The sequence below is a fragment of the Xyrauchen texanus genome, chromosome 48 (genome assembly GCF_025860055.1).
Source record: "Xyrauchen texanus isolate HMW12.3.18 chromosome 48, RBS_HiC_50CHRs, whole genome shotgun sequence".
Lineage (NCBI taxonomy): Eukaryota > Metazoa > Chordata > Actinopteri > Cypriniformes > Catostomidae > Xyrauchen > Xyrauchen texanus.
In genome coordinates, this window is record NC_068323.1 from 9,795,549 (window position 1) to 9,808,189 (window position 12,641).

The 12,641-nt window shown below is 36.6% G+C and overlaps 1 protein-coding gene across 1 annotated transcript; it reads right to left on the reverse strand.

Moving 5' to 3' along the window:
• Positions 1 to 8,251: 8,251 nt before the first annotated feature.
• On the reverse strand, positions 8,252 to 11,377 carry LOC127639904 (major facilitator superfamily domain-containing protein 6-A-like). Its single transcript, XM_052122234.1, has 2 exons — positions 11,001 to 11,377; positions 8,252 to 8,910 (listed from the first exon to the last, which is right to left on the reverse strand). The coding sequence occupies exons 1-2, from the start codon at positions 11,274 to 11,276 to the stop codon at positions 8,803 to 8,805; spliced, it is 384 nt and encodes a 127-aa protein (XP_051978194.1). The 5' UTR covers positions 11,277 to 11,377; the 3' UTR covers positions 8,252 to 8,802.
• Between the last annotated feature and the right edge of the window lie 1,264 nt (positions 11,378 to 12,641).

A 12,641-nucleotide genomic window follows, 5' to 3' on the forward strand; every position in this document is an offset into this window, starting at 1 on the left:
AGGAGGCTAAAGGCTCTAGCATCAGTCGCTAGTGCAGTGTGAGGTTTACACACTGCACAGCTATCTACAGCTGGCTCCCATTACACATATATAGGGATAAAGTTATCAAATTATTTATGTGAAATATTTATTGGAAGGCTTGAATTGTTCATCAAGAAGGACTGTTTATCAAAACATTAAAGATTGCAACGCATACCTTCACAGTTAAACATAATCAAGTGACTAACAGGCTGGATCTTTAGAGATGGGGCGAATTAACACCCTCCCATCTGCTGAGCATCTTGAGCTATTTTGGGAAGCAGGCTGGGCACAGCGAACAGCCCCTGAGAGGAAGTGTGTGGGCGTTGCTGTCATCCCCCCTCTTTTATGTTGGTCTATTCCTCAGAACAAAAGCGTTTCCAAGTTTACTTCATGGCTATGTGACAAAACAACAAGCAACAACACTTTGCCAGCAATAACGGATCCTTTTTATTTCATAACCCTTTTCTGACTCTCGAGGGAATTTGCTCATTTTCGGTGCTGTGCTATAAATAACAATGTCTACATTTTGAAATTGGATTTTGAAAAATGTAAAACATAGAAATATTATAATAGAAAAAAGAAGAAGGAATATGAAAGATGCTGGAGTCAGAAGTTTATGAAAAACCTAATGGGGCAAAGCCCTCCCTTTGACCCATCTTCGATATACAGTATACACTGTATATACTTTAACATATAGTTGCACATACTTATATAACTGGCACACTATGCTTGATTTGTTTTCCTGCAGTATTATATCTGGGAATCGGTGACCTCTAACATAAACAAGAGAGGGGGAATATAAAAAAATCTAAGATTTCTTTAATTTACTGAGCCTATACGAGTCAAGCATGTCTTCCTACTCAAACACGCCAACACATACTTGGCTGCCTACGCGCGCACACACACACACACACACACACACACACACACACACACACACACACACACACACACAGGCACTATGTGATGTGCAAACACATCTTGGGTTACAGTATGTGTGTGTGTGTATAAGAGTCCCCTGCTCAGTGTGGGTGTTGTCATTGCAGGGTAGGGCTGTTGACAAGGTGCGCATGGGTTGGCGTTTTTTAATGGTTAATCTGACAGTTACTCAGAAAATCCTTTCTTTCTTCTTTAGCATGTAGGTTCACACTCATAATCAGAATGAATGAATTAATAGGTGTTAGTTTTAACACCTACAAGGCAGCTCTGCCTATAATGCTTCAGTAAACTTGTGTGAGAGAGAAACCCAGTTAAAAAAGTAGTTGGTTTTACATTCTCCATTGCCAGGCAAATACAAATAAATGATAGTCACTTAGAATCAGCTGTGCTATATATATAAAACCTATATCCTTCAGGAGTCCATGCCACGTCAGAGTCCTCACCATCGTGTTGGAGTTTATTTTGCCATAATGATCGGCTGACTGTAGATCATCTCTTACATAGTATCTTATTGCTTTTATAAAACGGTTATTACATAATGAATATTCTTGATTTACAAAACAATTGTGTCTTTTTATCAAATGTGTGGACGCAAATGCTTCTAGCAAGCTCCATTTCAATTGTCGTTGTGTTCTGAAATCTGTCTGCACGTGTTGCATTCTCAGCGTTACCACAAGGGGCACTATGGCTCTCATTAGCTTGAATGGTCTTCTTCTATGGTCAGTTTTCTCATTCAGGTCAACTACTGTCATGGCGGAGTAACAGTTTGAAGATAATTTTGATTGAGCATGTTAATGTCGACATGCTTATAGCTAGCCATCTGAATAATAACATATCTTAATTAATGGCTCAGACTTTTAAAGGTAACCCTATCGCCCCCTTGAGTACCGAGGTTAATACTGCCACAGCAATGCAAAAGCTCAGGTATTTACTGCATGCTTGACATATGCTAGCTAAGTATTTGCGAGTGTGTTTTTGTTCTTGCATATATAATGCGTTTCATATTTCTTTTTGAAAAAAACAAGCGCAATCCTTGTGCTAGAACACTGATTTCGAAAAGCGCAAAACATACTCTTAAGCAAGTATGTGAATACAAATGCTTCTAGCTACGCAAGCTCAATTTCATTTGTCGTTGTGTTCTAAAATGTGTCAAACCACAATTAATAATGAAGCGCAAGTGTGCGTTGCATTCTCAGCATTGCCACAAGGGGCGCTACGGCTGGCATTGGTGTAAACTGTCTTCTTCTGTGGTCACTTTCTCACTCCTGAACTACTGCCATGGAGAGAAAGTTTGAAAAGAATATTGCTGAGCAAGTTATTTAAAGTCGACATGTTTACAGTTAACTAATTAAAGGTAACTCTATCACGCCCTTCAGGTTTTTTTACAGCCACAGCAATGCAAAAATGCAAGTTTGTACAATGGGACTGCGCATTTGAAATTAGTTAGCGAAGCATTCGCGACTGCGCTTGTGTGCTTACATAGAGAATATTTATAGCCTATTATTTTGCCTCTATGGGTGTTGCGCAACTATTATTTTCTTCTTATTTTTAACTTAAGAAAAAGTTACGAATATTTTGTATTCACAAAAAGACTATTGAGAATGTTTAGAGCTAGACACCTTTATACAAACATCTTATAATTTATCCTGAGAACATTTACATTTTTTAATAAGATTTTCGTAAATCCGGCCCAGAACAATCTGTTGCATAATTCCAAATAAGCAACTGATAAAAATGATATATTTGTTCCGCATTAAACTGGTCATAGGCAATATATAATATTACATCCCTTGTAGTTTTATTGTATTTGTTCGTAATTAACAAAACAATTTATATAAACAAAACTGCTCCTTCAATGAAGTGTTACCATGGTGATTCCAGGGCGTCTGCGACGTGTGGATCCTGTATACCATGGCTTTATTTGGCAGGATTAGGTGGCATACAATTGTCTTTTTTTTAAGATTGCGGATGCCACAAAATAACCCGAAGTGTGAAACGGATTACTGGCTGGGGCTTTAACCACTGATTAGGTAACAGGAATTTACACACAGATGCGCCAACGTAAACACACACACTTAGCTGGTTATTAGCCCCCTTATGTCTGGCACAATGCGAGAACACCTCCACTGACCTTCACTGGCCAATTAAAACCATCTGGAGGAGAGTGTGTGGGCGAGAGAGACAGACATAGAGAGAGAGAAACAGAGATCATGCCATCCCCTCTGAACTGTCAAAGCCACAACTATGCCCACCCCCAGCTCCATGTATCGCCCTTTTATTCTCTTGGCTCTTTCGTATTTAATGGTGCTTGCTATGACTATCACTATTATTATTGCTCATATAATTATGTTTTGCTCTAAATCACCAACCAATTGTACATCAGTGATACTTCATATCGGGCTGCTTGTTGAAGAAATGTGTGCAATTACTTCTCTAAGTGATGGGTCTTATGACTTTTGCCTGGCAGATGATAAAACAGGAAAAATCTCGCAAAGGTGGTAACATCAAATATTGATTTAGATTTTTTTATGTTTACTGGACTTTGCATGACATTAATTGATAAATGAAAACTACTTATGGCATTATTTTTGAAGACATCCTCACTATGCAACACTTTTCACCAGTGCCTAAAAACTTTGCACTATACAGTATATATAACATTTTCTTTCAGTAGCCTCAACACGGCAATACAACATATTTTTATATGAAATCTTGTTACAAAAGTTTTGGAATATAGGTTTATAGTTTAGGTTTTAAAATAACAATCTATAGAGGTTTATAAAATATATCATAATAGGACATGCTCACAACATCGTAGCAACGTTTCGACAACATTGTGAAAATAATTTCATTTTCACTGAAAATACCTACCTGCTAGATTTTCTTTAAGTAGCCTCAAAATGGCAATTAAACATATTTTTGCCACGAAAACAAAACCAGACCAAAATGCAAAGTTTTGGAATGTTTAGTTCAGAGGTGCATCCCAAACCGCTCACTTCTGCACTGATTTACGCCATTTTGTAGAGTATGTTGTGCATGTTAAGAGTATGTTAACAGTGAAAATGCAAAAAAGAAGTGTACTATGAGCACCCGCATGATGCACTTATTCAACCGTCAAAAAGGAGTGTGGAATGTTGCAATGGAACATTGGGAAATTACAATTCGTGCACTCAGAGCTTGTGGTTTGGCGTACGTAGCGGAAGGGCCAGAGTTAGCAGGCTATGTTGCAGGTCTGACAAAACTATTGTAAATAATGGAGAATGTAGCAACCAACGAAACTTCAGTGAAGACAGCATTTTATAAATGTAAGTAAAATCTTTTACCATCACCTCATGCTGTGTGAATATTTACGTTGTTTGAGATAAGTGTTGAACAGAGGTTGGCTAATGCGCTAAAGCTAGTGACATCACATGCGTTTTAGACGTCATTTCTGTCAGCTGTTAAATGGCAAATGCTTTTTTGTAGTAAACATTTTTAAGTGTTCCATTTGGGACGATACTACACTTTTAAAATTCATACACTATGTGGACGAGTGCATAGTGTATATTGTAAGTGCACTGTGTATAGTGCGTCATTTTCGACACAGCTTAGGTTTTAAAGTAACATGATCTGTACATTTAAATAAAACATTTTTAAAACTTATAGTTTAAATAAAAAAATAAAAAATCTGGTTTAATCTTACTGTCACCTCTAAGGACCCATCGAGATTAATGAATTGAATTAATTGGTTGAAAAACATTGGAACCGTTCACCTGCCATGGTTTTGACAATTCATAGCTTTTATCTCAACATGAAAGCTTTTGTATGTGACGTGCACAATGTGACATTTCTTCATGAATAAGGATCTGTGAGAGGAACAATGGAAATTCTGAGATCTGAAAGACAAAGGACTCGTTAAACAATAGCACCATAATTAAAGACAATAAACTCATTCGCCTCTTTGAAATGCAATAAACATTAGTGCGTGATGATTTTCATTCAGAGTCTTTGATGTTTGCCCTTTCAGATTTCAGAAATGAGGCCCTGGAGACATTGCTCCGCCCACAACTCCACCCACCAAATGCAGGCAACTCCTGACTCAATTAATCAGGGTGAAAAATTGGAGAAAATAAACCATAAATTCAAAGGGATTTATTGCAGACATGTTTACTAAAGAAATGAGTCTTGTTTTACAGTGATTTTACCACAGGTAAGTTCAGCACAAAGCAAAGAGGAGTCCCTAAAACCTTAAAGACTCGTTCTTAACCAAAATTACTGTAACACAATAGTGATTTTTAATAGGGTTTAAAATTCACATCCATTAGCTTGACTGAGGCATTTCTCCACCTAAATAATGATTCAAACATTGTTTGCGGTCCAAGCTTCATTAGATGTTCGCTTTGAACACATCACTGAGCATTACTCACTTTTCTGGTTTTACAGCTCAATCTGCCTAACAAAATGGACATTCACATTAACTATGACTGTCTGTTTATATGGCCTCTTCTTTGACCTCCAGCTACTCATTGCATCTTATAGTAATTGTATCATGTTCAGTTGTTTAACTTATCGCTTCTCTTATCTGTTGCAGAGAGGGGTCAGAGGTCATTCAACAACCCCTTACGAGGGCACTTTAGTCAGGAGTAATCTCTTCTGAAAATAAAAGTCCCAGAAAAGCTAAATGTACTATAAATTGTAATGGAGTAAGCCACATTCAAAGCCAATAAGCGTGTATCACTGCATATTCTGTATTAAATCCACAGAGTTGAGAAGTTGCTTGGGAACCGTAAACAGCATTTAAGGTAATTAACTATATTAATTAGAGAATAATTGATTATTATGTTGGCTTCATAAAGCCAACATACTGTTATTCTACAAACTTTATTTAAACTTTTTATGTTTTTTTAAATCCCTAAACAAAGATTCTGACTATAATTCTTCCTAAAGCTTTTAAGCTACATCCACCAAACTTGGCACAGACCTTCAGACTGTTCTGACTTGGGTTGCTTTATTTTTTCAATATGATCAGAATTACGGTTTTCACACAGCAGACGATCAAAAACCTGAAATATCACATAGATTTACATTGACAGAATGTTCAAATGGCCCAGGAATGCCCGGTAATTCGAATTCCAATTGTCAAAAATTCTAATTTAAACAAAACAAATGGCACCCAGCTACCACTCCGGAGACTGCTCAAATTTCTGACACACCACGGAGCGCAACTCGCATATTTTCCATTAATTTCAACCCAAATCATTATCAAATTACATAAATTATTTACTTAGCGTTCTTCGTTCTTGAACATTTTGTCTGCAACCTGAACTGCATCAACATGCCCCATGTTTGATACCTGTGCCATGTCCTAGCCGTGATGCAGCGCTTCTCGTTGGGTGTGCGACCATCTTGACTATCTAGCTGTCTAGCTAGTTGCTTGTCTTACTGTAATGTCTGTATACCCATCAAACTTAAAACTAGTTTATACTTTATCAAGCCAACATCAAAGTTTGTCTTAACAAACTTTACCTATCTAGATCCAGTTGTTATTAATAATAAATGTAACTCTTTATTAGAAATTTCATAATTTTGCTGTTGCCACCATTTTAGAAAAGCTTCCTGTTCAGACCGAATGCGTTCTTGCACTAAACAAATGTTCGATGTCCCCTGCTTGATGCCTTGTCTAATAAACCTGGCACACCAGCGCAAATTCAGAAAAAGCTAAAAACAAACAAACAAAAAAACAGCGAGACGCAACAGTCATGGCATCCATCTAGCTCATGTTTACATTGAAAACAGTGCAGGTGTACACAACAACATGTACAGTTTCTGTAGTTTTAAAATCACCTGGTGATTTCAGGAACCCAGAAACCTACATATCTGTAGAACCTATTATGTCACATCAGAACCCCATAGCCACTTCAAGAACCCTACACATAGAGCGAAACATAGTTCTTCGCTGAACCAAATGTGCTGCAAAAACCATAGAATTTTTTCAGATCTTTAAGTGTTGGTGTGGGATTCTCTGGCTTCATAAAACGCCACTTGACTGTCCTCTTATTATGCTATTTTTAAGAGTATTATGAAATGAAAAACTTCAACCTCAGTTCCTCCTGCCTGTGGAGACCTGTCGCGGCCAACAGCTTGCTTATTTGTCCCATTAATCCCTGCGTTCTGGCTGGATTTTTGTTTTGAAATTAAAAAATAGGCGGTGGTCGCCCACACTTGGCCTGCTGAGTGGGATCAGTGTTTGAGGCAGTGTTAAAATTCACACAGAATGCAAAAAGTTTTTGCAAGGTTTACATGGTACTCTAGGGTACTACCGTGGTAAATGTTCCAAAAATTGCACATATCCAGAAAACCATTGAACTGTTTGTTAGTGCAGATTATACACTATCTAGTCTAGCTGTAGATATGTTAAAAAGCCGGCAGGGAATCCCATCCAAAATTTGGAGTCCTCTGTCTTGAGTATGTGAGTGTAGCAGCTGTCTACAGTAATAGATATCAGCATGTAGCAGAACTCACATTATGTCTTAATTAGGGTGACAATATTAAATTGAAAATACAGGCTACATATATACTAATTACAACAAATAAAATGTTAAAACACACTATTTTATGCTGAGTCAGAAACTGTCACAGTCTGTCTTCACCACGTTCAAGGACTCTTATTTTGACGTTCTCTCCTGCACTACGTTTCCCAGAAGTCCCTGCCCTGATCTCTCCCTCCCCACCTGTATGTCATTCCCTTATTAAGTTCCAAGTGTATATATATACCCTCTAGTTTTGTCAGTAGTTGTTAGTCCTTGAAGTGTATTGTTATGTTTGATGGCACTCCAGTGATGGTAATTAAAGGATTTAAAGTGCCTACTCCTGCGTCTCCTCTTGACTCCGACACCAAACGTTACAGAAAGTAGTACTAAATATTTCTCTTCAAAATAGAAGTGAATTGACTACTGCTTGCGCAAGGTGAATCGAGGAATCATTTATTTGAACAAGTTCATTTACATGAATAATCCGAAACAATTCACTAATATAAATTGGCTTCCTAGTGAATCTGTGAATCGTTTTTGACCGATTCTTTTTGCATGAGCCGTCCAAACAGATTAAATTATTCTGTATTCGTAATGTTAAGGGAGAAGGCGTCATTCTATAGTTACTCGAGATAGTGCATGCGCATAAGCTGAACCAGCCTTAAAAAATTTTTGGCAGTGATTTGTAGTTAAATAATCACAATTTAACATACCGGTGTTGTCAGATTTTACTGCTGATTTAAAATGTGTTTTTTGATCATAATCTTGACCAACTGTTTTGGAGAATTCAGTATTTCACAATTCAAGTAGATAGGAACTTTCTTCAGAAAATGTAAAAATCTAGTTATTTGCAAATTCTTTTAATCAGGTTTTTAGACCCAGAATTTGAATCAGATGTAACTTAAACAAATAACCCAATAAAAGCCTTTTATATTAATTTATAGTGTTTCACAAGAGAAATAAAGGCCAAACATACACACAATCATAAGAAGCCTCACAAACCTCTGGCACAGTGCCCGGACAGTGTTGCCCTCTACCAGCGACAGGCACAAACAGGCACACTTTTGTTTAAATCGGACAGGCTTTTTCGAAGGTTGTGCAACATTCCTAAACATAATTTAAAAATCCATACAAAGGTCACTTGCACAGCAAAGTATCTTCCTATTTTGTGTCCATGTAGTTCCATTTCAAAATGAGAATACAAATGATGTCATAATATGAAAGTCACCCTTGAGTTCATGGGTCAGTTTTGTGACATTCATGGAGGGTTTTCAGTTGCTTGATAATACAGGCGATGGGTCCCCTGTTGGGAATTACAGCTGTGCAGTGGCCCCTAGGGGCACAGGACCCCCCTGGGACTGGAACCCATTGGGATGGCTTTCCTGCTGGATTGTGTTGTCGGAGGTGATTGTTCCTCTTCTTGAGTCTGCTGGGACCTCATCTGTGTCCAAATGAGAGAAATATTCAAAATCCACAGACACGTGTATTTGGTTCAGTTGTATTTAACAAGGCCTTTAGCACCATCTAAAGGCTTATTTGTACCACACCCAAAGTTTTGGCACAAAAACATCCACAGCTAGATTTTAAAGCTGAAGTATGTCATTTCTGAGTAACCAAAACTGCAAAAATATACATTGTTTTCAAACACCTTTGTCGAACACTCCCCCATCTGCTGTTGATCAAACAAAAAGATATTCCTGCCCTCAACTCAAGGCATTGGTCAAACCAATGTTGTTGTGTCAGGTTGGATGGGCCGCTCAACAAACCGAGCAATTTTATGGCACCAAAGAGTGTGTTTACAGGTTGAGGTAATCAACCTATAAATATCTTGAGTAGGAGAAAGTATTTTAACATTTGAAAATGTTGCACACTTGAGCTTTAAAACTAGTATTGTACTTTTTTTTTTTTTTTTTTTTTTTAATCGTTTAGATGCTAAATAATTCATTTAGGTATCCAAACATTTCTTTAGAAAAATTACCTAAAGTACGTTTCAGAAGAGTTTTGGTGTGAAATGTTTTTTTTTTATTATTTATTTATTTTTTTTAAATCAGTGTACAGTATTTAAAGGCTAGTTTTAATTTTAATTTGTGTGTGTGTATATATGCTAAATAATACATTTAGGTATCCACATTTTTACTACAAAAATTACAGCATCTATCTATCTATATATATATATATATATATATATGTGTATGCACCCTATATTGTGATTTATATTGTGTTGTGTAAATCTGTTTATTGTAAATTGGTCTCGTCACTGTCATGACTGCTATGTTGCTCGGAACTGCACACGACTTTCACCCACTGTTGCACTTGTGTATATGGTTGTGTGACAATAGTTGATTTGAAAATTATGCTTCAGACATGTTTATTGTGAAAACTTGTTTGCAAATGTTTCATACTTTCATGTTAACTAAGGAAGTGTGTTCAGGTCATACTTTAAAGGGATAGTTCACCCAAAAATTTAAATTCTCTCATCATTTACTGACCTGCTGAACACAAAGAATATCAGCTCTGTAGGTCCATACATTGCAAGTGAATGGGTACCAACATTTTTAAGCTTCAAAATCATATAAAGGCAGTATAAAAGTAATCAATACAACTCCAGTGGTTTAATCCATGCCTTCAGAAGCGATATGATAGGTCTGGGTGAGAAACGGCTCAATATATAAATTTATTATAAATCTCCATTTTCACATTCTTCATGCATATTGCCACCTTCTGGGCAGGGAGGAGAATTTAGCGTAAAAACTGACTATTGGTTGCCATTCACTTTCATTTTAAGGACTTGCAGAAGAGATTCTTTCAACAAAAGACGATCTGTAAAATTTGTATTAATTTTTCATTGGGGTTTTTTTTTTTTCCCCATTGTTTAGATGCTGAATAATCCATTTGGATATATAAACTTTTTTTCAGATAATGGCAAAAAGTATGTTTCAGATGGTTTTGGTTTTGAAAAATTGTTTGCAAATGGTTTATACTTTTAACTAAGGAACTGTGTTCAGGTCATACTTTAAGTCAACATAAAATGCCATATGTGAGAATTTTTACTACTGTAGTGTGATATATTTCAGAGTTAAACCGGATACACATTTGATTTTCATAATCTTGTTGAAAAATAAAATGGATTGCTGATGTCAGTCGAAAAAGTAAAGTCATTTTAGATTTTGTACATTTGCTATTTAAGTTAGTTACATTTTGAAAGATTACAAAGAAAAGCATTTTTTTTAAATTGACAAATTGTGCACAATAAGACCACAAACGTGTATAAAGAAACAAAGTCCATTTTAATTTCAGATTGATTTAAGTTCATATTTAAGGTGTGTGTATGTATATATATATATATATATATATATATATATATATATATATGGGTGGGATTGCACTCTGAATCCGAATAAAGATGATAATTTGCTACTTAATGTACCTTTCTGCCACAGAAAGCATGAAAAGCAGCAATCACTTATTTTCAATCAATATTTAAATGACAAATCCTTTAAAATAGGGAGTTCTTTAAAATCTCTTTGCTACCTGAAGGGGCTGGACCTCAACAGGTGGATGTGTCTTTGCCATGACGACCATCTCTGTAATCTCGTAGAAGGCGAGAGCGATGGTAACCCACGGCGACCTGGAGGGAACCCAGGGGGGCTTGTACAGATCCTCCTGCTCTTCCTGGTGTCGTGTTTTCCAGGTGAGAAGTTCGGGCTCTGGTTGAGCCGGTGTCATCACTTCCATTGTGTTTTGAACCAAGTTGACGGTCGCTATGGGAACAGGACTGGATGCAATAGGGATGTTCTCCGCTAACATCTTGTCCTCTGTGTGGTAAACAAAATGATAAAATCAAAAGAAACTAGTTCTGTTTTTCTTAAGCCTTAGGCTAGCTACTTTGAAATTGAAACACTACATACCTGTATGACAGAAAGAACATTTTAGTAGACTGTTCAATTATTACCCTAACGCATTTTGCCAATACAATGTGACAGAAAAAACTGCAAAGTAGCCTGCCGTCACGCTACCCGGGGCAAAGGTTCAGAATGATAGCTTGTTATTTGAAAAGCCACACTATTTAAAAAAAAAAACGATAAGCTACTTTTACACAATAGAAAAATATGGTCATGTAGCTACATTTAGTTAGAATTGGAAATGTACTGGTATTATAAAAATCATAACTAATCAAAGCAAAACCTTGATATTTCGCATATAAAATCTTTCTATTAAATTTCACACAACAAACATAATCTATGTTCTTGTTATCTTTTGAAGAGGGCAACAGTGCTCGCCCACTTTTTCAGCCGTCTTTGTTCCAGAAGTATTTCCATAAGGATTTCATAAAAGCAAAAAAAAAAAAAAAACAGTAAAAAATCGATATCTTTAAAAAAAAAAAAAAAAAAAGATATTTGCAAATTCTTCAGTAGTTTGAGTGTAGAGAGACCGACTTGAATGCATCATTTACAGTGCGATATGTGAGTGGGCGGTCACTGCAGAGCTCTTTTGGTGAGCTTTTTTCACAGCGATTCTCTGATTGGTGGATCGTTCCCTTCAAGATCGTGGGTACTTTTTCAACATGAATTACACTATCAAACACAAATTTTTAGAAATGAAGTTGAATAAAACAGACTGATGGCTTCAACAGTGCCGATTATCACCCTCAGAGCTCATGGTAAGTCTGCCTCTGAAGTTTTACAGGAAATTAATGTTATTTTTACTTCTGGAATTAGTTACTGTACATTCCAAGAATAAGCAACAAATAATATTGTGACCCTCACCTTTTTTCTCATCCTGCCCAGTGATGTACATAATACACGAAAAAACTAGCTAAATAACAAGAGATGTCATTTTGATCAAAAGTTTATTGTCTGCTTCCATCTCCGATTATCAACCCATGTGGTTTGTTTTTTGGAACATTGTTCTGGTTTTCTGTCGGTTTAACTTTATAATTACCCACTTATCTGATGTCGTCTCAATGCATTTTCTTTACTTTGAGGCGATGATCAAGCATGAGCTTTCACCTGCACAGAAACAGACTGAAGTTTACCTCATGAATATTAATCAGGTCATGCTGACGTTGCTCGACACATTTTCTCGCGCGAAGGCATTGCTGTTGTTACGGGGCAGCCTTCATATAGCGAAACTGGTTCCTGGAAAATAAGTAGTTCATGTATATTAAATATA